The sequence below is a fragment of the Nomascus leucogenys genome, chromosome 10 (genome assembly GCF_006542625.1).
Source record: "Nomascus leucogenys isolate Asia chromosome 10, Asia_NLE_v1, whole genome shotgun sequence".
NCBI lineage: Eukaryota > Metazoa > Chordata > Mammalia > Primates > Hylobatidae > Nomascus > Nomascus leucogenys.
In genome coordinates this window covers 61276057-61300406 of record NC_044390.1, presented here as the reverse complement: position 1 = coordinate 61300406, position 24350 = coordinate 61276057, and the positions used below count along the sequence as shown (strand labels likewise).

Sequence of the window (24350 nt, the reverse complement as noted above, 5' to 3'; positions counted from 1 at the left end):
CTCCATCTCAAAAAAAAAAAAAAAAAGAAGAAGAAGAAGAAAAAGTAAAGAAGCATAGAATTGCAAAAAAAGGAAACTATCTCTTTTTGCAGATGATGTGATATTATATATGGAAATCCCTAGAGAATAAAATAAGTTAAGAGAATGTGAAATTGCTATCTAAAAACAATGGCATTCATCTACCAGTCAAAAGCCAGTAAGGTGATGTAATAAAACTTATGGAGAATAGAAACATAAAGATACTTAGGTTTAAACTTATCAAAAAACGTGTAAAACTTACATGAAGAAGCTTTAAAACAAACATTCTTGAAAGACACAAAATAGACTTGAACAAATGGAAAATTCCTTGTTCTTCTATAAGACGACTTAACATCACATAGATAGCAATTCTTAACAGGTTAACTCAAAAATATAACTATCCCAGGCCAGGCGTGGTGGCTTACGCCTGTAATCCCAGCACTTTGGAAGGCCGAGGCGGGAGGGTCACGAGGTCAGGAGATAGAGACCATCCTGGCTAACACGGTGACACCCTATCTCTACTAAAAATACAAAAAATTAGCCGGGCGTGGTGGGGGGCGCCTGTAGTCCCAGCTACTCAGGAGGCTGAGGCAGGAGAATGGCGTAAACCCGGGAGGCGGAGCCTGCAGTGAGCCGAGATCGCGCCACTGCACTCCAAACTGGGGAAGAGAGTGAGACTCCCTCTCAAAAAAAAAGACCAAATCCAAGATGGCGGCGAGCAGGAGGCTGATGAAGGAGCTTGAAGAAATCCACAAATGTGAGATGAAAAACTTCCGTAACATCCAGGTTGATGAAGCTAATTTATTGACTTGGCAAGGGCTTATTGTTCCTGACAACCCTCCATATGATAAGGGGGCCTTCAGAATCGAAATCAGCTTTCCAGTAGAGTACCTATTCAAACCACCGAAGATCACATTTAAAACAAAGATCTATCACCCGAACATCGACGAAAAGGGGCAGGTCTGTCTGCCAGTAATTAGTGCTGAAAACTGGAAGCCAGCAACGAAAACCGACCAAGTAATCCAGTCCCTCACAGCACTGGTGAATGACCCCCAGCCCGAGGACTCGTTTTGGGCTGACCTAGCTGAAGAATACACTAAGGACCGTAAAAAATTCTGTAAGAATGCTGAAGGGTTTACAAAGAAATATGGGGAAAAGCGACCTGTGGACTAAAATCTGCCACGATTGGTTCCAGCAAGTGTGAGCAGAGGCCCCGTGCAGTGCATTCAGACACCCGGCAAAGCAGGACTCTGTGGAAATTGACATGTGCCACTGCCTGGGGTTAGCTTGTGGCAGTTACTAACTCTCTACAGTTTTCTTAATCAAAAGTGGTCTAGGTAACCTGTTAAAGGATTAAAATCTAAGATCTTCTAAAATATATATATATATATCATATATATATCATATATATATAAATATATCATATATATTTATATATCATATATAATATATAAATATATCATATATATTTAAATATATAAAAAATAATCCCAATAAAAAACCACCAAACTTTTTAATGGAGTTATGTAAATTAATTTTAAAGTTCATATGGGAGCACAAATGTCTGATAATACCCAAGAAAACTCTGAAAAACAAAAGTGACAATGCCCTACAGATATTAAGACATACTATAAAGCCTCTACAATTAAAACTGTGGATAGGAACAGGAACACGAAACAGACAAATGGGATAATATGGAATATCTAGAAATAGATCCAGGAACATATGGGAATTCAGTTCAGAAAGGTGGTATTTCAGATCAATTGGGGCAAAAATGCAGTTTGCAATGAAAGGTGCTAAGATTAACTGGACAGCCATTTGGAAAAAGACAAAATTATATGGATAACTCACACCATTCACAAAATAAACTCCAAATGGATCAGGGAACTAAATGTGAAAAACAAAAATATATGCATATGTAGGGTATTTGAATGATTATTGGGCGATTAATGAAAAAGATGTGACCACAAGGCGGCAGTAGCACACTTGGACCATGCTTTGACGGGTTTGTGTGTGCGGTCCCTCATAGCATGAGAATATCCAAAGGCTACAGAGTTGGAGGTCACTACTCAGAACGGGAGGAGAGCAAGAGAACTCCAGGGAGAGAATGGGAGTTGAGAGGGAGCTTATGTGTTTTTGTTGTTGTTGTTGTTGTTTTGTTTTGTTTTTCCTTTTTGTGGAGAATGGGGTCTCGCTATATTGCCCAGGCAGGTCTCGAACTCCTGGGCTCAAGCTATCCTCCCTCCTCTTGCCTCCCTGAGAGCTGGGATTACAGGCATGAGCCACTGCACCCGGCCAAGTGGGAGCTTATGTGCTAGGTGAAGTTGCTTAGCAGCCTAGTGGGAAGTTTCTAAATCAGAAAGCTCTGAAGAGCAGCAAGGGATTTGGGGTCCTTTTTATAGCTGGAGGGTTTATCTTCTCTGTGGCCATCAAATGGTTGGCACAATTTCACCAGGGTGTGCAGAGCAGGCAGGCCCTAAAGGACTAAAAATCTGCTTGTTTGGGCTATGTTTAAACCCAAACAATTGATTCAGGAGGAGGACGAGGAGGAAGAAGAAGAAGAGGAAGAAGAGGAAGAGGAAGAAGAAGAAAAGAAGGAGGAGGAGGAGGAAGAAGAAGAAGAAGAAGGAGAAGGAGAAGGAAAAAGAAGAAGAAGAAGAAGAAGAAGAAGAAGAAGAAGAAGAAGAAGAAGAAGAAGAAGAGAAGAAGAAGAAGAAGAAGAAGAAGAAGAAGAAGAAGAAGAAGAAGAAGAAGAAGAAGAAGAAGAAGAAGAAGAAGGAAGAAAGAAGAAGGAGGAGGAGGAGGAGGAGGAGGAAGAAGAAGAAGAAGAAGAAGAAGAAGAAGAAGAAGAAGAAGAAGAAGAAGAAGAAGAAGAAGAAGAAGAAGAAGAAGAAGAAAGAAGAAAGAAGGAAAACACACACACACACAATTGGATGGCCAAGCGTGGTGGCTTGCACCTGTAATCCCACGGAGGTCAAGGCAGGAGGATTGCTTGAACCCAGGAGTTTGAGGCTACAATAAGCTGTGATCCTGCCACTGCACTCCAGCCTGGGCAACAAATCAAGACCCTATCTTTAAACAAACAAACAAAAAACAATTAAAAACAATTGGAGTGGCCGGGCATGGTGGCTCATGCCTGTAATCCCAGCACTTTGGGAGGCCAAGGCAGGCGGATCACTTGAGGTCAGGAGTTCAAGACCAGCCTGGCCAACATGGTGAAACCCTGTCTCTACTAAAAATACAAAATTTTCCAGGGATGGTGGTGCGTGCCTGTAATCCCAGCTACTCAGGAGGCTGAGGGAGAAGAATCACTTGAACCCAGGAGGCAGAGGCAGCAGTGAGCTGAAATTGCGCCATTGCACTCCAGCCTGGCCAAAAAGAGCGAAACTCCGTCTTAAAAAAAAAAAAAAAAAAAATTGGATGTGGAAAAACTTGAGTTTGGGGCTGGGCGCGGTGGCTCATGCCTGTAATCCCAGCACTTTGGGAGGCCAAGGTGGGCAGATCACGAGGTCAGGAGATCGAGATCATCCTGGCCAACATGGTGAAACCTCGTCTCTACTAAAAATACAAAAACTAGCTGGCTGTGGTTGCATGTGCCTGTAATCCCAGCTACTCGGGAGGCTGAGGCAGGAGAATCCCTTAAACCAGGGAATTGGAGGTTGCAGTGAGCCCAGATCACGCCACTGCACTCCAGCCTGGCAACAGAGCGAGACTCTTGTCTCAAAAAAAGAAAAAAAATAAATAAACAATTGGAGGTGGAAAAACTTGAGTTTGGGGCCAGGTGCGGTGGCTTATACCTGTAATTTCAGCACTTTGGAAAGCCAAGGTGGGTGGATCACCTGAGGTCAGGAGTTCGAGACCAACCTGGCTAAAATGGTAAAACCCATCTCTACTAAAAAATACAAAAAAAAAAAAAAAAAAAAAAGAGCCAGACTAAAACTTGAGTTTGACACTGGCAGCTATTGTGAGTAATGGTGCTATGAACATTGGTGTACAAATATTAAAGATCTGAGAATATCTTTACATTTCAGGGTGACCCTCAGCACAAAGACAACCTGTATCAACCAACCAACCAAAACAATAAACAAAAAAGCCCAGCAAACACTGGACAAAGAAGAAAATCAGCTTTCCAGGGTTACCACATTATCAGATTCAAATGTCCAGTTTTTGACAAAAATCTCAAGGTACACAAACAGGAAAGTATGGCCCATTCAAAAAAATAAATAAATAAATAAATACAAATTTTCCCTGAAAGAGACCTAATCGTAGATCTACTAGATAAGGACTTTAAAACAACTGCCTTAGAGACATTCAAAGAACTAAAGGAAGACACAGAAAAACTCAAGAAAATGATGTATGAACAGAACATAAATAACAATAAAGAGATAGAAAACCTAAAAAGAAACCAAGAAGAAATTCTGGAGCTAAAAAATACAATAATTAAAATGAAAAATTCACTACAGGGATTCAAAGGAGATTTCAGCTGTTGCATGCCAAACCTCTCCATGGATGATGTCAAAGGTACCCCTAGTAGTGACAACCAAAAATGTCTCCAGACATTGTTAACTGTCCCCCAAGAGTAAAAACATCCCCATTGAAAACCACTGCTCTAGACCTACCTCCCAATTTATAGAAAATGCAGGTGACAGAAGAACAGCTAAAAGAAACCATGAGCAGGCCGGGCACTGTGGCTCAGGCCTATAATCCCAGCACTTTGGGAGGCCAAGGCAGGTGGATCACCTGAGTTCAGGAGTTCGAGACCAGCCTGGCTAACATGGTGAAACCCTGTTTCTACTAAAAATACAAAACATTAGCCAGGCAAGGTGGTGCATGCCTGTAATCCCAGCTACTGAGGAGGCCAAGACAGGAGAATTGCTTGAACCCAGGAGGCGGAGGTTGCAGTGAGCCAAGATCATGCCATTGCACTGCAGTTTGGGCAACAAGAGTGAAAACTCGTCTCAAAAAAAAAAAAAAAAAAAAGACACAAGGTCTTGCTATGTTGCCCAGGCTGGATTCCAATTCCTGGGCTCAATCCATCCTCCCAACTCAGCCTCCCCAGTAGCTGGGACTACAGGTGTGAGTCACCATGCCCTATCTTCAAAGTTTAATACTATGCTAGTATATAAGAAAACCGATACTTTATAACCCAATGGTGAAACAATATTCCTCTGGAATCAGACTGCCTGAGATTGAATCTAGGCCTAAACTCTCTGTGCATAATATTTTTCATTTGTAAAATGAGGGTTAGATTAATATCCACTTTCTAGCTCTGAGGGTACATAGTTGAATAGAGTGCTCATGTGAGATGATTTAACTCTATGACATTTCAGCCAACTGTAGTGTCAGAGTGTCACCTTGAAAAGAGGTTGGTTCCTTTGGAAGAAATGTTACTTCCAGAAGTTAGAATAAAAGGATTTTTTTTTCTTTTTTGAGACTGAGTTTCATTCTTGTTGCCCAGGCTGGAGTGTAATAACACAATCGTGGCTTACCACAACCTCTGCCTCTTGGGTTCAAGCGATTCTCTTGTCTCAGCTTCCCGAGTAGCTGGGATTACAAGCAGGCGCCACCACACCTGACTAATTTTTTATATTTTTAGTAGAGATGTGGTTTCTCCATGTTGGTCAGGCTGGTCTCAAAGTCCTGACTTCCAGTGATCTGTCCGCCTCGGCTTCCCAACGTGCTGGGATTACAGGCATGAGCCACTGCACCCTGCCAGAATTTTTTTTTTTTTTTTTTTTTGAGGCCAAATTTTGCTCTTGTTGCCCAGGCTGGAGTGTAATGGCACGATCTCAGCTCACTGCAACTTCTGCCTCCCAGGTTCAAGCAGTTCTTCTGCCTCAGCCTCCCAAGCAGCTGGGATTACAGGTGCCCACCACCACGCCCAGTTAATTTTTTGTATTGTTAGTAGAGACGAGGTTTCACCATGTTGGCCAGGCTGGTCTTGAACTCCTGACCTTCAGGTGATCCACCCGCCTCTGCCTCCCAAAGTGCTGGGATTATAGGCATGAGCCACCATGCCCAGCCTTCACAACTTTTTTTTTTTTTTTTTAGATAGGCTGTCACTCCTGTAACTCAGGCTGGAGTGTAGTGGAGTGATCTTCACTTACTGAAGCCTTGACCTCCTGGTCTCAAGAGATCCTCCCACCTCAGCCTCTCAAGTAGCTAGGACTACAAGTGCACGCCACCATGCCCAGCTAATTTTGTATATTTTTGGAGAGATGAGGTCTCACTATATTGCCCTGGCTGGTCTGAAACTCCTGGGCTCAAGAGATCCCCCCACCTCAGCCTCTTAAGTGCTGGAATTATAGGCATGAGCCACTGCACCTGACCACTCTGTTTTTCTTTCTGTTTAAAGACAGGGTCTTGCTATATAGCCCAGGCTAGAGTGCAGTGGTCATTCACAGGCATGATCATGTGCACTACATCTTTGAACTCCCAGGCTCAAGCGATCCTTCCGCCCCAGCCTTCCCAATAGCTAGGACTACAGGCATGTGCCATCACACCCAGCAAGTTTCCCTTAGTTCTCTGAAATGTTTTAAGACTCCACTCAAATCTTTTTAAACAGTCTTAAATTTTCATCATATTACCTAGTGATTTTTTTTTTTTTTAAGATGGAGCCTTGCTCTATTGCCCAGGATGGAGTGCAGTGGTGTGATCTCAGCTCACCTCCCAGGTTCAAGCTATTCTCCTGCCTCAGTCTCCCAAGTAGCTGGGACTACAGGTGTGCACCATCATGCCCGGCTAATTTTTGTACTTTAGTAGAGGTAGGGTTTTACAATGTTGGCTAGGCTTGTCTTGAACTCCTGACCTCAAGTGATCCACCTGCCTCAGCCTCCCAAAATGCTGGGATTACAGGTGTGAGCCACTGCACTCAGCCTGACCTAGTGATGTTTTACTCCCAGTTCCAATGTTCCACAGTTAGACTCCAGACGTACCAAAATCATTTAACTTTCACGAATTCACCATGGCCTTTATGCAGTGGTTTTCAACAGTGGCTGCACATTAGATTCACTGGAGGACTTTTAAAAACACTCATACCCATGACACATCCCCATAAATGCTTTTTTAATTGGTCTGAGGTAGGACTCAACCCTTAGTACATTTCTCAAGTTTCCAGGAAATTCTATAAGGATTAGGCTGAGAATTACTGACTTGGCTTCTGCATTCATATGCTCTTCTTGACCACTTGATATACTCCTACACATATTTCAGAACTTAAGTCAACCTTGCCTCCTTGGGGGAAAATATCCTGTTAGGTGTTTTTTGTTTGTTTTTTTGTTTTTGAGATGGAATCTCCTTCTGTAGCCCAGTGGCGGATCTTGGCTCACTGCAACCTCCGCCTCCAAGCGAGGTCCAAGCGAATTCTCCTGCCCCAGCCTCCTGAGTAGCTGGAATTACAGGCATGCACCACCACACCCCATTAATTTTTGTATTTTTAGTAGAGATGGGGTTTCACCATGTTGGCCAGGCTGGTCTTGAACTCCTGACCTCAAGTGATCTGCCCAAGTTGGGCTCCCAAAGTGCTGGACTTACAGGCATGGGCCACCATGTCCCGCCTCCCATTAGGTGTACTGTTATCCCTCCCCACTCCCAGCACCCTATAGCCCCTTTGAAATTCCTTTATTATAAGTCTTGTCATAATGCTTTATCACTTGCCCTGTTTATCTTTCATGCTGTCTGATGAACTCCAGGAAAACATTAACTAATTTTAGTCTAGACACCTTCTTGTGGAAGTTAGGCAAACAGACTTCCGAAAGACTGTCCTGATTTAAAATCCCAGGTCCCACAAAAAAACTTTTTTCTTTACAGCCAAGCAAGTGGAAAAAACAAAAACAAAAACAAACAAACAAAACCTTTATTTTTTAATTGCTCTATCAACGAAAAAGAAAATAAGAGAAATTTCCCAAGGACAAACAATTTTTTTTTTTTTTTTGAGACGGAGTTTCGCTCTTGTTGTCCAGGCTGGAGTGCAATGGTGCAATCTTGGCTCACTACAACCTCCGCCTCCGGGTTCAAGTGATTCTCCTGTCTCAGCCTCCCGAGTAGCTGGGATTACAGGTGCACGTCACCACGCCCTGCTAATTTTGTATTTTTAGTAGAGATGGGGTTCCACCATGTTGGCCAGGCTGGTCTCGAAATCCTGACCCCAGATGATCCACCCGCCTTGGCCTCCCATAGTGCTGGGATTACACGTGTGAGCCACTGCACCCAGCCTAATAATTTTTTTAAGTTAGCAGAATCCAGGGATAGGAGAACTTTCCCTCAGTATTTTTCTTCCCTTCCAGAATACAGAGTGATTGCTGAAAAATAGCTTCCCCTCCAGGAATGGCACTAGCTCTTGTGACTAGTTTTTACCACACAATGTTAAAGGAAAAAAAAATGCGTTGTGTTAGCCAAAGAGCAATGTGCTTTCTCTTTTTTATGAGACAGGGTCTCAATCTGTCACCCAGGCTAGAGTGCAGTGGTGCTGCACAGCTCACTGCAGCCTCAAACTTCTGGGCTCAAGCAATCCTCCAGCCTCAGCCTCCCAAGTAGCTGGAACTTCAGGTGTGCATCATCACGCCTAATTTTTAATTTTTTGTTCCAGAGATGGGGTCTTGCTAGGTTGCCCAGGCTTGTTTCCAACTCCTGGTCTCAGGCAATCCTCCCCACTCAGCCTCCAAAAGCACTGGGATTGCAGGCATAAGTCACCATGCCCAGCCTGCTTTCTCTATTTTTACTTTCCCTTTCCACCTAGATGTACATGGTGTCTCAACATTCAAAGATCCTGGGTTTCTGCACCACCAGGGGGAAGAAAGCCAATTAAATTTAGATTGTCACATGAGTAGGAAATTAACTGAAACTTTGATATTTGTCTGTTACATTAGGTTACCCACAAATACACAGCTAGATGGAAAAGAAATGTTACTGGGATATAATTTTGGTTAAATAGGACCCAAGAACTCAAGACCAGCCTGGGCAACATGATGAAACCCTATGTCTTAAAAAAAAAAAAAAAAAAAAAAACAGCCAGGCATGGTAGTGTGCACCGGTAGTCTCAGTTACTTGGGAGGCTGAGGTAGAAGAATTGCTTGAACCCAGGTGAGGGAGGTTGCAATGAGTCGAGATTGGGCCAGTGCACTCCAGCCTGAGGGACAGAATTAGACTGTCTCAAAAAAAAAAAAAAAAAAGTAGGTGGGGCGTGGTGGCTCATGCCTGTGATCTCAGCACTTTGGGAGGCCAAGGTGGGTGGATCACCTGAGGTCAGGAGTTCGAGACCAGCCTGACCAACATGGTGATACCCCATTTCTATTAAATACAAAAAATTAGCTGGGTATGGTGGTGGGCACCTGTAATCCCAGCTACTCGGGAGGCTGTGGCAGGAATCTCTTGAACCTTGGGGGCAGAGGTTGCAGTGAGCCGAGACTGCACCATTGCACTCCAACCTAGGCTACAAAAACAAAAACTCCGTCTCAAAAAAAAAAAAAAAAACTAGAAATGTTGGAGTTGTTCTCAGGAGTTGGGTTAAGCAGAAGTCAAGATGGCAGTCGGCATCCAAGATGGAGTCATGATTGCCTTCACAGCCCCTAATAGGGCCCAGTTATTGGGCCTCCCTTTCAGATACTGTTGCATGGCAGCATGGCAGCTTTATATCCTGGGCAAGATCGTGGAGTAAAATTACTCAGGTTCTACTTTACCAGCTATGTTGCTTTGGGCAACTTAACTTCTCTGTGCCTCAGTGTCTTCATCTCTACCTCCCTCAGTGGGCTGCTGATAGGAGTCCATGCATGAAGGACTGAACACAGTGCCTGCCACATAAGAAGCACTCAATAGGCTGGGTGTGGTGGCTCACACCTGTAATCTCACCACTTTGGGAGGCTGAGGCAGGAGGATCGCTTGAGCCAAGGAGTTTGAGACCAACCTGAACAACATGGTGAGACCACGTCTTTACAAAATAATAATAATAATAATTCTTTTTAAAAATTAGCCAGGTGTGGTGGTGCATGCCTGTATTCCCAGCTGCTGGGGAGGATGAGGTGGGAAGATTGCTTGAACCCAGGAGTTCGAGGCTGCAGTGAGCTACAGTCACACCACTGCACTCCAGCTTGGGTGATGGAGTAAGACCGTGTCTCAAAATAAATAAATAAAAATAAAATAATAATAAATGTCAGCTATTGTGATTATGCTTTGCCTTCATTGGAGGGCAGCCCTGAAGCCCCCAGCCTCTTATCTGGGAGAAGGCAATGATTAGGGATGGGGAGGTTCCAAAAGGGGAGAAGCTCTGTCTGATGTCCCATCACCACATCACCCCTCGGGGCAAGGCCCATGTTAGAGGTCACTAAGGCAGAATGAATTCTCCATAGGGTAAGCCCAGGAAGAAGACACCTGTAACCGGTGGTATGCCACAGCTCAGGAGAGCCAAATGCTGAACCTTCAATTATTTTGTGAGCCAGTTGTTAAAACTGTTGGTAGCTTGAAACCGGCTGTGGTGAGACAGTGTTTACACCATAGTAATCTGCAAATGCTACAGATCAGGGCCTTCTTCCCCCACCTGCTAGCACTGCCTGTAAACACTTACCTGCTTCAAAATAAATGCCTGCTGCCAGTTGCAGCGGCTCACACCTGTAATCCCAGCACTTTGGGAGGCTAAGGCAGGCGGATCACTTAAGGCCAGGAGTTTGAGACCAGCCTGGCCAACATGGTGAAACCCCGTCTCCTAAAAATGTAAAAATTAGCTGGGTGTGGTGGCATGTGCCTGTAATCCCAGCTACTCAGGAGGCTAAGGCAGGCTGAAGCTGAAACCTTGGAGGCAGAGGTTGCAGTGAGCTGAGATTGCACCACTGCACTCCAGCTTAGGTGACAGAGTGAGACTAGCATCTCCAAAAAACAAACAAAAAAACTAAAATTGATGCCTGCTGCTCCCTCCCTTCCAACTGGAAAGGCAGGGAGGAAAAAGAAAGGAAGTTGTTTTTCCCTAGAGTTGTTCCAGGTTGGGGCATCAGCAATGCACTTCCAGAACCACCTGCAGAGTCCAGCACAGGGCTGGTGTTGAGTCACCCTCATATTCTCCCAAACTGACCCCAGCTCTCCAGACACTCTCTGCAAGCATAACAAACCTCATTTCCCTCCTTGCTCCCACAGGCTCTGAGACTTCACCAATCTCTGTTTCTACCTGGTTCAACCCAGCCCCCCGATGTCCTGGGCTGGAGCTGCTGGGGTTGGTCACAGCTTTGGACAATCAGACCTTGACTAGGGCCATATCAGGGTCACACTCATAGCCTAGTCCTCGTGTGGCCAGATGGAGAAGGAATTTCGGGTGAGGTGGCTCATGCCTGTAATCCCAGTATTTTGGGAGGCCAAGGCAGGAGGATCATTTGCACTCAGGAGTTAGAGACCAGCCTGGGCAACATAGTGAGACCCCATCTCTACAAAAAATAAAAAGTAGCTAGGCGTGATGGCACATTCCTGTGGTCCCAGCTACTTGGGAGGCTGAAGTAGGATGGCTTGGGCCCAGGAGTTCGAGACCAGTCTCGGCAACATAGGGAGACTCCTGTCTCTATCTGTCTGTCTGTCTATCTATCTATATTTATTTTTCAAACAGAGTCTCTCTCTGTTGCCCAGGCTGGAGTGCAGTGGCCCAATCTCGGCTCTCTGCAACCTCCTATCTATCTATCTATATGTATTTTTGAAACAGAGTCTCTCTGTTGCCCAGGCTGGAGTGCAGTGGTACAATCTCGGCTCTCTGCAACCTCCCCGTCCAGGGTTCAAGCGATTCTCCTGCCTCAGCCTCCTGAGTAGCTGGGATTATAGGCATGTGCCAACAAGTCCAGCTAATCTTTGTATTTTTAGTAGAGACGGGGTTTCACCATGTTGGCCAGGCTGGTCTCGAACTCCTGACCTCAGATGATCCTCCCACCTTGGTGTCCCAAAGTGCTGGGATTACAGGCATGGGACACACCATGCCTGGCCCCATCTCTATTTAAAAAAAAAAAAAAAAAAAAAAAAGGTTGGGCACAGTGGCTCACACCTGTAATCCCACCACTTTGGGAGGCCAAGGGGGGCAGATCACAAGGTCAGGAGTTTGAGACCAGCCTGACCAATATGGTGAAACTCCGACTTTACTAAAAATACAAAAATTAGCCGGGCATGGTGGCACGTGCCTGTATTCCCAGCTACTTAGGAGGCTGACGCAGGATAATCACTTGATCCCGGGAGGCAGAGGTTGCAGTGAGCTAAGAATGCGCCACTGCACCACTCCAGCCTGGGCAACAGACCAAGACTCCGTTTCAAAAAAAAAAAAAAAAAGAGAGAGACAGAGAGAAAGAGAAGGAATTTCTACTGCAACTCTGGGTGGGAAGAGCATGGGAGGAACATCTCTGGCTCTTCTCTGATGGGTAAGCTTGGAATAAGAAACCAAGTGTACCCAGCTCAGCCCTCTTCTCCAACCTAGCTCTAAGTACCAGAGGAGGCACCTGGGCCTGCTGAGCAGGCGGTGAACCCACAGAGCCGGGGCTTAGCCACACACAGCAACGCTCATCTCACTGGTGGGCGCTCACAATTACAATCTGACACCTGCATCTTTCAAGTGGTTCAGACTCGAAAGGCAGGAAAAGGAGGTGTTACTTACTGAACCACTAAAGCCTGAGCCACCTGCGAGGCCCTGCCCACTCCTGTCCCCATTATCTCCTTTCGTTTTATTTTTTTTTGAGACAGGGTCTTACTCTGTCACCCAGGCTGGAGTGCAGTGGTGATCACAGTTCACTGCAACCTCCGAGTCCCAGGCTTAAGCAATCCTCCCACCTCAGCCTCCTGAATAGCTGAGATACCAGCTGGGTAGATGCACACCACCACGCCTGGCTAATTTTTTCTGTAGAGACAGGGTTTCACCATGTTGCCCAAGCTGGTCTCGAACTCCTGAACTCAAAGTGATTTACCTGCCTCAGATGTCCCAGGTTGGCCTTAAACTCCTGGGCTCAAGTGATCCACCCACCTCAGCCTCCCAAAGTGCTGGGATTACACATGTGAGCCACTATGCCCGGCCCTGACCTCACGTTCGACAGCTCTTCTCCCTGCTCACTCTGCCACACAGCCTTCTTTCTGTTTCTGGAAAATGCCAAGTTCATTCTCATCTTAGCAGTGCTGGCCTTTCCTCTTCTGCTCTAGCTCTTCTGATCTTTGCTTTCTCTTCACCTCTCAGATCTCAGCACAGAGGCCTGCCCTGCTCACTCAACCATGCAAGTGTGCCTCCATCACGTGACCCTGGTGTACTGGCTCAGAGTCTCCAAAATTACAACATAGTGGCTGGGCGCAGTGGCTCACGCCTGTAATTCTAGCACCTTGGGAGGCCGAGGCGGGCAGATCACAAGGTCAGGAGTTTGAAACCAGCCTGACCAACATGGTGAAACCCCAACTCTACTAAAAATACAAAAATTAGCTGGGCGTGGTGGCAGGTGCCTGTAATCCCAGCTACTCGGGAGGCTGAGGCAGCAGAATCACTTGAACCCGGGAGACGGAGGTTGCAGTAAGCCAAGATCGCACCATTGCACTCCAGCCTGGGTGACAGAGTGAGACTCTGTCCCCACCCAAAAAAATTAAAACATAGATTGGTTTACCTGTTTGTTGTCCTGTCTTCTCCTCTATGAGATCTACGAGGGCAGGGTCTTGTCAGTTTTGTTCATTGTTGTGGCCCAGTTTCCCAGAACCTAGAACAGTGCCTGCAAAATAGTAGAAGCTCAAGAAACACTGGTTGAATGAATAAACTGAATACTTCTCGGGAAAAAAAAAAATGATTTTTTTCTTTAATAGCAAAATAATATACGTCTTGGAAAATACAGCATACAAAATACAGAAAATATAATTGAGAACTTTTATGAGCATATCGATCATTGAATCGCGAGTCTGCATTGCCTATCTCTCCGCGTCTCTTGCGTGTGTGTAGGTATATAAATGGTGTATAGGCTTGTGGGTGTGCATGCATAGACAGTCCTTCTTGGGTACTCATAAGGGGGCTCAGACCCTCGGGTGCCCCTAAGTCTTAACCCCACCCCTTCTTCATCCGTCCGGTTCCTGAGGACGACCATGAAGGTGACTCTTCATTGAGAGCCTCTGGAGGCTGGGAGCTTTTAGAGTAAGGCTTTGCAATGTAACCATGAGGTAGCTATGATCATCCTTATTTCCAGATGTGGGAACTAGGCTTCCCAGAGGCTGATGATATGACCAAGGCCACATAGCTGGCAAACAGTGATTCCAAAGGTCTGGAGGGCCCTAGGCCTCTGTTCTCGCAACCTGGGGCTTTCAGTTTCCTCAAGTCTGATTATCTGCCCTCTTCAAGGTGCTGCTCAGAGGGTCTGGGGCTCAACGATGAAAACTGGGATGGGTCCCAGGGGCAGGTGGAGTAGTTACATCCACCAGTCCATAGACTCCTTGGGGCAAGCCCTGACGATGACCATACAGTGGGGCAGCCCCTTACTCAGGATCTTCTCTGCCTCCTGACCCTCCCACCCCAGCCCCTGCAGCTCAAGGACTCTGAGCTTGGGCATAGTGAGGCAGGAGGAGAGGATTTCAGTGGGGGAGGGCATTTCCGGGGTGACGAGGGGACCCTGCAGGCACAGACTCTCCAGGGCCGGCATTCCCTCCAGGACAGCCAGGCCAGGGGCAGAGAGGCCCCTCACGGTCAGCCGGATCTTGCGCACATCTCGGAGGTGGCGGCTGATGGCCAGCAGGGTGCTGTCGGCAGACAGGGTGCAGCCCAGCACCTCGAGCCTCTGCAGATAGCTGAGCTCCTGCAGGCCAGCATCCAGCCCTGTCTCGGTCACACGGTAGGTGCCACCCAGCACCAGCGAGCGCAAGGCCCGGAAGCGCGTCAGGCCCTGCAGGTGCTCGTCACGGAAGGCAGGGACGCGGTCCAGCACGATGCATTCGAGCAGGGGCAGCACGGTGGGGTCCTGCTGCTTGTGGAGCCAGGCCATGGAGATCTCGCAGCTGTGTAGCTCCAGGGTCCTCAGGGTGCTGGGCAGGCTGGTGATGGGCACCATGCTCAGGTCGGCCACGTGCAGGCAGAGGCGCTTCAGGTTGGGGCACTTCTGGCCCAGGGCTCTCAACAGAGCAGGGGACAACTGGGGGGCCTGGGAGCCAGAGAACAGGTAGCCACCCATCCGCAGGGAATGGAGCCGGGATGCCATGTACCTTCTAAGGAGGTGCCACATGACTTTAGGTCGCATCTGTAAGAGCCAGAGATTGGGGTGACAGAGTGAGAGGTATGGGGCTTCCAAGGCCCCTGCTGGGCTGGAGACACACATCCCGGGGTGGGGGATTCTGGTGCCCCGCTGGGCTTCTGCCCTTCCCCAGCCAGTCTCCTCCCCAGGTTCAACCTCCCCAGGTTCAACCTCCCCAGGTTCAACAAGACGGTCTGAGTGCACCATCTTGCCTGCTAGGGCTTTGAACAAATCTTTTTTTTTTTTTTTTTTCTGAGACAGGGTCTTGCTCTGTCACCCAGTCTGCAGTGCAGTGGTGAGAGAATGGCTCACTGCAGCCTGGCCCTCCTGGGCTCAAGTGATTCTCCCACTTCAGCTTTCCAAGTGGCTGGGACTTCTCACACATGCCCAGCTAATTTTTGTGATTTTTAGTAGAGATGAGGTCTTGCTATGTTGCCCAGGCTGGTCTCCAACTCCTGGATTCAAGCGATCCTCCCATCTCAGCCCCTCAAAGTGCTGGGTCTACAGTCGTGACCCACTGCACTCGGCCACTTAGAATAAATCCGGTAGGGGCCAGGCACAGTGGCTCATGCCTGTAATCCCAGCACTTTGGGAGGCTGAGGTGGATGGATCATTTGAGGTCAGGAGTTTAATACCAGCCTGGCCAACAGGGTGAAACCGTGTTTCCACTAAAAATACAAAAATTAGCTGGGCATGGTGGCAAGCGCCTGTAATCCCAGCTACTCAAGAGGCTGAGGCAAGAGAATCACTTGAACCCGGGAGACAAAGGTTGCAGTGAGCCGAGATCGTGCCACTGCACTCCAGCCTGGGCGATAGAGTGAGACTCCACCTCAAAAAAAAAAAAAAAAAGGATAAATCTGGTAGGGGAAAAAAAGATACTAACAGAATCTATCTTTAGCAATAAATTTTTACCGTTTTTCTGGACTAAGAAAGAGAGCAAAGCAACCCATTGATATTTTTATCCCTTTCTTAATGATCACCTCCAGTAGAAATAAGCAACACAGAATAAAATTTTAAAAGCCGAAAACTACCCAAAGTAAATTAGGTCTATGTTAAAAAAAAAAAAAAACAAATGAAAAGGCTGGGCACGGTGGCTCACACCTGTAATCCCAGCACTTTGGGAGGCCAAGGCGGGCAGATCACCTGAGGTCAGGAGTTCAAGACCAGCCTGACCAACATGGAGAAACCCCATCTCTACTAAAAATACAAAATTAGCCAGGTGTGGTGGCGCATGCCTGTAATCCCAGCTACTTGCGAGGCTGAGGCAGGAGAATCGCTTGAACCTGGGAAGCGGAGTCTGCGATGAGCCAAGATCGTGCCGTCGCACCAGCCTGGGCAACAAGAGCGGAACTCCGTCTCAAAAAAAAATATATCAAAGCCTGGTACAGTGGAAGCTATAAAAATCAACCCTGGGAAGTTAGACTCAGTAGAAAATAAAAAATATATATAATTGATAGCACTGGGCATTTCATTCTAAGTACATTTTATCTTAAAAAGAAAAAGTTAGCATGCTTACATCTGCCTTTTATTGCTGGATTTCTCTACTTGGCATCATAGGGCCTAATGGAAAAGGGAAAATTGTCTAATATCATATTCTTTATGTGTATTTACAAAGGTGTTTCTTTTCTTTTTTTTTTTTTTGAGACGGAGTTTTGCTCTTGTTGCCCAGGCTGGAGTGCAATGGCGCGATCTCAGTCACCGCAACCTCCGCCTCCTGGGTTCAAGCAATTCTTGTGCCTCAGCCTCCTGAGTAGCTGGGATTACAGGCATGTGCCACCATGACCGGCTAATTTTTTTTTTTTTTTTGAGACAGAGTCTCGCTCTGTCACCCAGGCTGGAGTGCAGTGGCGCAATCGGCTCACTGCAACCTCCACCTCCCAGGTTCAAGCAATTCTCCTGCCTCAGCCTCCCAAATAGCTGGTACTACAGGTGTGTGCCACCATGCCCGGCTATGTTTTTTTTGTATTTTTAGTAAAGACGTGGTTTCACCATGTTGGCCAGGATGGTCTCGATCTCCTTACCTCATGATCCGACCACCTTGGCCTCCCAAAGTGCTGGGATTACAGGCATAAGCCATGCGCCTGGCCTTAATTTCGTATTTTTAGTAGAGACAGGGTTTCTCCATGTAGGTCAGGCTGATCTCAAACACCCAACCTCAGGTGATCTGTCCACCTCGGCCTCCCAAAGTGCTGGGATTACAGGCATGAGCCACTGCACCCGGCCAAAAAGGTGTTTCTACATCAAACACTTCCATTCACTGAAAGAAAATAGCTTATCATCAATCCTTCAGAAAGCATGCTTACATTTGCCTTTTATACATGCATATATATACCCATGTAATACAAACTGTATTAGTCTATTTTCATGCTGCTGATAAAAACATACCTGAGACTGGGAAGAAAAAGAGGTTTAACTGGACTTACATTTCCACATGGCTGGGGAGGCCTCAAAATCATGGCAGGAGGTGAAAGGCACTTCTTACATGGCGGCAGCAAGAGAAAATGAGAAAGAAGGCTGGGCGCAGTGGCTAATGCCCATAATCCCAGCACTTTGGAAGGCCGATGTGGGCGGATCATGAGGTCAGGAGATTGAGACCATCCTGGCCAACATGACGAAACCCCGTCTCTACTAAAACACAAAAAAAAAATTAGCTGAGTGTGGTGGTGTGCGCCTGCAGTCTCTGCTACTAAGGAGGCTGAGGCAGGAGAATCACTTGAACACGGGAGGCAGAGGTTCCAGTGAGCTGAGATCGCACCACTGCACTCCAGCCTGGTGACAGAACAAGACTCCGTCTCAAAGAAAAATAAATAAATTAATTTTTAAAATACAAGAAATTAGCTCGGTGTGGTGGCACATGCCTGTAGTCCCAGCTTCTCAGGAAGCTGAACAGGGGAATCACTTGAACCCAGGAGGCAGAGGTTGCAGTGAGCCGAGATAGTACCACTGCACTCCAGCCTGGTGACAGAGCAAGACTCCATCTCAAACAAAAAAAAATTAAGAAAATGAGAACAAAGCAAAAATGGAAACCCCTGATAAACCCATCAGATCTCATGAGACTTATTCACTATCACGAGAATAGCATGGGAAAGACCGGCCCCCAAGATTCAATTATTTCCCCTGGGTCCCTCTGACAACACATAGGAATTCTGGGAAATACAATTCAAGTTGAGATTTGGGTGTGGACACAGCCAAACCATATCATTCCACCCCTGGCCCCTCCAAGTCTCATGTCTTCACATTTCACAACCAATCATGCCTTCCCAACAGTCTTCCAAAGTCTTAACTCATTTCAGCATTAACCCAAAAGTCCACAGTCCGAAGTCTCATCTGAGACAAGGCATGTCCCTTCCACCTATGAGCCTATAAAATCAAAAGCTAGCTAGTTACTTCCTAGACACAATGTGAGTACAGGTATTGGGTAAATGCAGCCATTCCAAAAGGGAGAAATTGGCCAAAACAAAGTAGTTACAGGGCCCGTGCAGGTCTGAAATCCAGTGGGGGCAGTCAAATTTTAAAGCTCCAAAATTATCTCCTTTGATTCCAGGTCTCACATCCAGGTCACACTGATGCAAGAGATGGGTTCCCATGGTCTTGGCCAGCTCCGCCCCTTGTGGCTTTACAGGGTACAGCCTCCCTCCCAGCTGCTTTCACAGGCTGGCGTTGAGTGTCTGAAGCTTTTCCAGGTGCACAGTGCAAGCTGTGGGTGGATCTACCATTCTGGAATCTGGAGAACAGTGTCCCTCTTCTCACAGCTCCACTAGGCAGTGACCCAGTAGGGACTCTGTGTGTGGGCTCTGACCCCACATTTCCCTTCCACACTGCCCTAGCAGAGGTTCTCCATGAGGGCCCCACCCCTGTAGCAAACTTTTGCCTGGACATCCAGGCGTTTCCACACATATTCTGAAATCTAGGCAGAGGTTCCTAAACTTCAATTCTTTTCTTTTTTTTTTTGAGATGGAGTTTTGCTCTTGTCGCCCAGGCTGGAATGCAATGGCACGATCCTGAGTCACTGCAACCTTTGCCTCCCAGGTTCAAGCGATTCTCCTGCCTCAGCCTCCCAAGTAGCTGGAATTACAAGCATGCACCACCATGCATTTGTTGTATTTTTAGTAGAGATGGGGTTTCACCATGTTGTCCAGGTTGGTCTTGAACTCCTGACCTCAAGTGATCCGCCTACCTTGGCCACCCAAAGTGCTGGGATTATAGGCATGAGCCACTGTGCCTGGCCCTGAACCTCAGTTCTTGGCTTCTGTGCACCAGCAGGCTCAAGACCATGTGGAAGCTGCCAAGACTTGGGGCTTCCACCCTCTGAAGCCACAGCCCGAGTTTTATGTTGGCCCCTTTCAGCCACAGCTGGAGCGGCTAGGACACAGGGCACCAAGTCCCAGTGTGCACACAGCACGGGGCCCGGCCCAGGAAACCACTTTTTCCTCCTGGGCTTCCAGGCCTGAGATGGGAGGGGCTGCCGTGAAGGTCTCTGACATGGCCTGGAGACATTTTCCCCATGGTCCTAATTAGGTTCCTTGCTACTTCTGCAAATTTCTGCAGCTGGCTTGAATTTCTCCCCAGAAAATGGGTTTTTCTTTTCTATCACATAGGCTACAAATTTTCCAAACTTTTCTGCTCTGCTTCCCTTACAAAACTGAATACCTTTAACAGTACCCAAGTCGCCTCTTGAATACTTTGCCGCTTAGGAATTTCTTCCACTAGATACCCTAAAACATCTTTCTCAAGTTCAAAGTTCCACAAATCTCTAGGGCAGGAGCAAAATGCCATCAGTCTCTGTGCTAAAACATAACAAGACTCACCTTTACTCCAGTTCCCAACAAGTTTCTCATCTCCATCTGAGACCACCTCAGCCTGGACCTTATTGATCATACCGCTATCAGCATTTTGGGCAAAGCCACTCAACAAGTCTCTAGGAAGTTCCAAACTTTCCCACATTTTCCTGTCTTCTTTTGAGCCCCCCAAACTGTTCCAACCTCTGACTGTTACCCAGTTCCAAAGCTGCTTCCACATTTTTGGGTATCTTTTCAGCAACGCCCCACTCTACCGGTACCAATTTACGGTATTAATCTGTTTTCACGCTGCTGCTAAAGACATACCTGAGAATGGGAAGAAAAAGAGGTTTAATTGAACTTAAGTTCCACACGGCTGGGGAGGCCTCAAAATCATGGCGGGAGGTGAAAGGCACTTCTTAACATGGTGACGGCAAAAGAAAATGAGCAAGAAGTAAAAGCGGAAACCCCTGATGAACCCATCAGATCTTGTGAGACTTATTCACTATCACAAGAATAGCATGGGAAAGACTGGCCCCATGATTCAATTACTTTCCCCGGGTCCCTCCCACAACACGTGGGAATTCTGGGAGATACAATTCAAGTTGAGATTTGGGTGGGGACACAGCCAAACCATATCATGAGCCAAGAGAGAAAGAAACATGTTTTAATGAATCTTCTCAGGAGGCTGAGGCAGGAAGATGGCTTGAGCCCAGGAGATGGAGGTTGCAGTGTGTTATGATTTCACCACTGCCTGGGTGACAGAGTGAGATCCATCTCAAAAAAATAAATCAGAAAAAGATAAACTGCAGAGCATAAATGTTATGGGCTACTTTTGACAGAGGAATCAAATCTTCCTTGTCAAATTTAGACCCGTCTGGGTCAGCAGAAATTGACTAGAAATAGTGGCCACCGCATGGTAACTCACAAGGGTAGCAGTTAAAGTTGATAAAATTTTAAATGCACACAAAACCAATGGATAAATCAACTTTTCCTCACAAAACCAACAACTGAGAATAAGTTTCAACAACTGAGAAAAAGTTTCATAATATCAAGCCAGACACTGTGGCTCACACCTGTAATCCCAGCACTTTGGGAGACTGAGGTGGGGGGACAGCTTGAGTCCAGGAGTTCGAGACCATCCTGGGCAACATAGCAAGACTCTGTCCTTAAAAAAAAACTTCAAAAGCAACACTGTATTAAAGGGAGTTACAGATGGATACATACAGTAAAACAGTTTAAAAGTAGAACACTATCTAAATAGTAGAACAGCATTACCTGAAGTTTAGAAATACATTACTAATACTATAATTGTTTATGGACACACACATATGAAGTAACGTAAAAGAAAGGGTGTAAATCCACTTTATGATAGCAATTATCTATGAAGATAGTTTCAAAAAGGGCAACAATTGTATCTATAAATGTTTTGGGCCAGTTGCAGTGGCTCATGCCTGTAATCTGAGCACTTTGGGAGACTAGGTCGGGAGGATCACTTGAGCCCAGGAGTTTGAGACCAGCCTGGGCAACATAGTGAGACTCTGCCTCTACAAAAAATAAAAAATTAGCAGGTGTAGTGGCGAGCGCCTGTGGTCCCAGCTACTCAGGAGGCTGACGCGAGAGCATCGCTTGAGCTTGGGAGGTCGAGGCTGCAATCGCACCACTGCACTCCAGCCTGAGCAGCAGAGCAAGACTCTGTCTCAAAAACAAAAGAAAAACTTGATAACATAGTCATAAATTAGCATTTATAGAATGATAAATATGTGCCAGACTGTTCTAAGCCCTTTCTCTGCGTGATCTCAGTGAAGTCCCACAATAGCCCCGTGAGGCAGGTACTGTCCTTTATCCCCATTGCAGGGATGGGGAAATTGAGGCCCTGAGGTCGAAAAGGAGCAGGTAAGCGATGATGCCAAGATAGGCCCCGGACCGCCTGGCTCTAAATCCCCAGGCCGGGCCCCGACACACTGTCTCAGGGTGGAAGAGGTAGTCTTCGGGGTCCGGGCACCGCGACCGCGGCCCAGGCCCGCCCGGCCAGCTGCGCGTACCGTGTAGAGCGTCAGGTCGACATGTCGCCACAGCCACCGGTCGTCCACCAACCTCTTCCAGCGGTGACAGACCCTGGGGAAGGGGATGCGCCGTTAGAACGACCCCAGCCCCGGGCCACATCTCATCTCCAGGTGCCAGCTGCGCCCTCCACCCTGCCCTTCCCCCCGGAGGCGGGGCCGCACCTGGAGATGCGGATCCGGTCCCGTACCGGGAGGTATGAGAAGATCTCGAGCAGGACCGAGTCCGGCAGTTCCACCAAAGTCGCCATGATCCCGCCGACACGCACTTCCGCTTCCGGTTAAAGAGACCCGAGGGGTCCTCCTGGGGGCGCCGAGGCGGCTGACAGGGCGGCGGCCGCGACCTTCCCGTAGCGGGTCGAGAAATTTGAGTTTCCTCTCGCTGGGAAGTGATTCGGTCCCAGGGCCGGACCAGCCGCGGATGGGGACCAGAAACCAGCCTGGAAAGCGTGGCTGAGGCAGTGAGAGGCTTGCGGGACGTGGCTGAGGCGTGATTTGGCCGCAACTGGGAACTAAGACCAAGTCCGGAAGGCGGGGCCGGAGTGAGGCGAAGCTCAGGGGCGCAGCTAGAGACGAGGACCAAGTCCGGAAGGCGTGGCTGGGGTGGGGTGAGGATCGGAGGCGGGGCTGGAGACCAGGACCTAGCCCAGAAGGCGAAGCTGGAGCGGGGCGAGGCCCTGGGGCGGGGCTAGAGACGAGAACTAAGCCCGGAAGGCGTGGCTGGAGCGGGGCACCGCCCGAGGGCGGGGCTAGAGACGAGGACCAAGTCCGGAAGGCGTGGCTGGGGAGGGGCGAGACCCGGGGACCAGGCTAGAGGCGAGGACCAAGCCGGGAAGGCGAGGCTGGAGTTGGGCAAGGCTCAGGGAGCGGAGCCAGAGACCGAAACGAAGTCCGGAAGGCGGGACTGCGGTGCGGCTCAGGGCGGGGCTAGAGACGAGGACCAAGTCCAGAAAGCGTGGCTGGGGTGAGGCGAGGATCAAGCCCGGAAGGCGCGGCTAGAGCGGGGCGAGGCCTAGGTGGGGCTGCAGACGAGAACCACGCCTTGGAGGCGTGGCTAGGGCGGGACGAGGCTCGCGGGGCGGGTAGAGGCCCGGACAACCTCTGGTAGGCGGGTCTGGGGCGGGGAGAGACCTTGGGGCGGGGTTGACGACGAGGAACTAGCCGAGAAGACGTGGTCGGCACGGAAACGAGGCTGCAGCAGGACCAGGCGTCAAGGGCGTGGCTGGGAAACGACGGAGACGCTCGGAAGGTGGGGGCTGGGGGACGGAGACAGGGAGAAGACCACGCCATGAAGGCGTGGTTGAGGCAGGGCGAGGCCTGTGGGTCTGGCCCCAGCGAATGACTTGGTAGAGAATCAGAGAACTCTACTTTTTTACTTAGTAATGCTTCTTGATGTCTATACACGAGGATAAATTTGTATTAGTGGAATATCGTGTCCAAAGGACCTGTTCAATTTTTCACTTTCATTGATACTACAGATATTTTCTGAATTGACAAGTCCACCAAGAAACTATATGTGTGTGTTCAATGGCTGCACACAGCAGCTTCCTTGGTAGTGTACGCAGCCTGTTGGTTGTATGGGTTGCTCTAAGGGACCTTGGAGACAGGGCTTTCCGATGGATGTTCATGTTTCTGACCTTGCACTACCACAATGTAGGCTCCAAACAGGCATGCGAGGTGCCTTCGGAAAGCCCCAGGGCACTGTGGCCAGGGTTCACATTGGCCAAGTAATCATGTACATCCGCACCAAGCTGCAGAACAAGGAGCATGTGATTGAGGCCCTGTGCAGGGCCAAGTTCAAGTTTCCTGGCCGCCAGAAGATCCACATCTCAAAGAAGTGGGGCTTCACCAAGTTCAATGCTTATGAAGTTGAAGACATAGTGGCTGAGAAGCGGCCTTTTTTTTTGGGGGGGGGGGGAGAGTCCCACTCTGTCCCCCAGGCTGGAGTAGTGTAGTGGTGTGATCTCGGCTCACTGCAACCTCTACCTCCTGAGTTCAAGTGATTCTCATGCCTCAGCCTCCCAGGTAGCTGAAACTACAGGAATGTGCAACCACACCTGGCTAATTTTTGTATTTTTAGTAGAGACAGGGTTTTGCCATGTTGCCCAGGCTGGTCTCGAACTCCTGAATTCAGGTGATCTACCACCTTGGTCTCCCAGTGTTGGGATTACAGGTGTGATGTAATGGCACCCGGCCCCATTTTCCTCCTCTCTCAGCAGCACTTCCCATCCCTTTCCCAACTCCTCGCCCCACAGCTCAGCACCAAGACCCTGTGCTTGGCAGATCTCTGAATCAAG

General features: G+C 48.0%; 2 protein-coding genes and 1 pseudogene across 7 annotated transcripts; 2 read left to right on the top strand and 1 right to left on the bottom strand.

Moving 5' to 3' along the window:
• Positions 1 to 726: 726 nt before the first annotated feature.
• On the top strand, positions 727 to 1191 carry LOC100589118 (ubiquitin-conjugating enzyme E2 L3-like). 2 transcript variants are annotated; one of them, XM_030821875.1, is made up of 2 exons: positions 727 to 753; positions 850 to 1191. In XM_030821875.1, exons 1-2 carry the CDS (start codon positions 727 to 729, stop codon positions 1189 to 1191), a joined length of 369 nt encoding a protein of 122 aa, XP_030677735.1. The 2 variants fall into 2 exon arrangements, with proteins under 2 accessions (XP_030677735.1, XP_030677734.1); XM_030821874.1 differs by having other exon boundaries at positions 727 to 1191.
• Positions 1192 to 13765: 12574 nt separating this feature from the next.
• On the bottom strand, positions 13766 to 22769 carry FBXL12 (F-box and leucine rich repeat protein 12). 5 transcript variants are annotated; one of them, XM_012509582.2, is made up of 4 exons: positions 22219 to 22768; positions 22036 to 22108; positions 16729 to 16772; positions 13766 to 15218 (listed from the first exon to the last, which is right to left on the bottom strand). In XM_012509582.2, exon 4 carries the CDS (start codon positions 15216 to 15218, stop codon positions 14397 to 14399), a length of 822 nt encoding a protein of 273 aa, XP_012365036.2. In that variant the 5' UTR covers positions 16729 to 16772; positions 22036 to 22108; positions 22219 to 22768; the 3' UTR covers positions 13766 to 14396. The 5 variants fall into 5 exon arrangements, with proteins under 5 accessions (XP_012365036.2, XP_012365038.2, XP_030676775.1 ...); XM_012509584.2 differs by having other exon boundaries at positions 22245 to 22768; XM_030820915.1 differs by lacking the exon at positions 16729 to 16772 and having other exon boundaries at positions 22219 to 22769.
• Positions 22770 to 23538: 769 nt separating this feature from the next.
• Positions 23539 to 23662, top strand: LOC115837127 (annotated as a pseudogene).
• The last annotated feature ends 688 nt before the right edge of the window (positions 23663 to 24350 follow it).

Bases quoted from the DNA above. Each gene is read 5' to 3' on its own strand.
- FBXL12 (XM_030820915.1), bottom strand. From the start codon at position 22,304: ATGGCGACTTTGGTGGAACTGCCGGACTCGGTCCTGCTCGAGATCTTC. The intron at 22,109-22,218 runs GTGCGGCCCCGC...CCCCTTCCCCAG, and splicing joins GACCGGATCCGCATCTCCAG to GGTCTGTCACCGCTGGAAGA. The intron at 15,219-22,035 runs GTACGCGCAGCT...TGGCTCTTACAG, and splicing joins TCGACCTGACGCTCTACACG to ATGCGACCTAAAGTCATGTG.
- LOC100589118 (XM_030821874.1), top strand. From the start codon at position 727: ATGGCGGCGAGCAGGAGGCTGATGAAGGAGCTTGAAGAAATCCACAAA.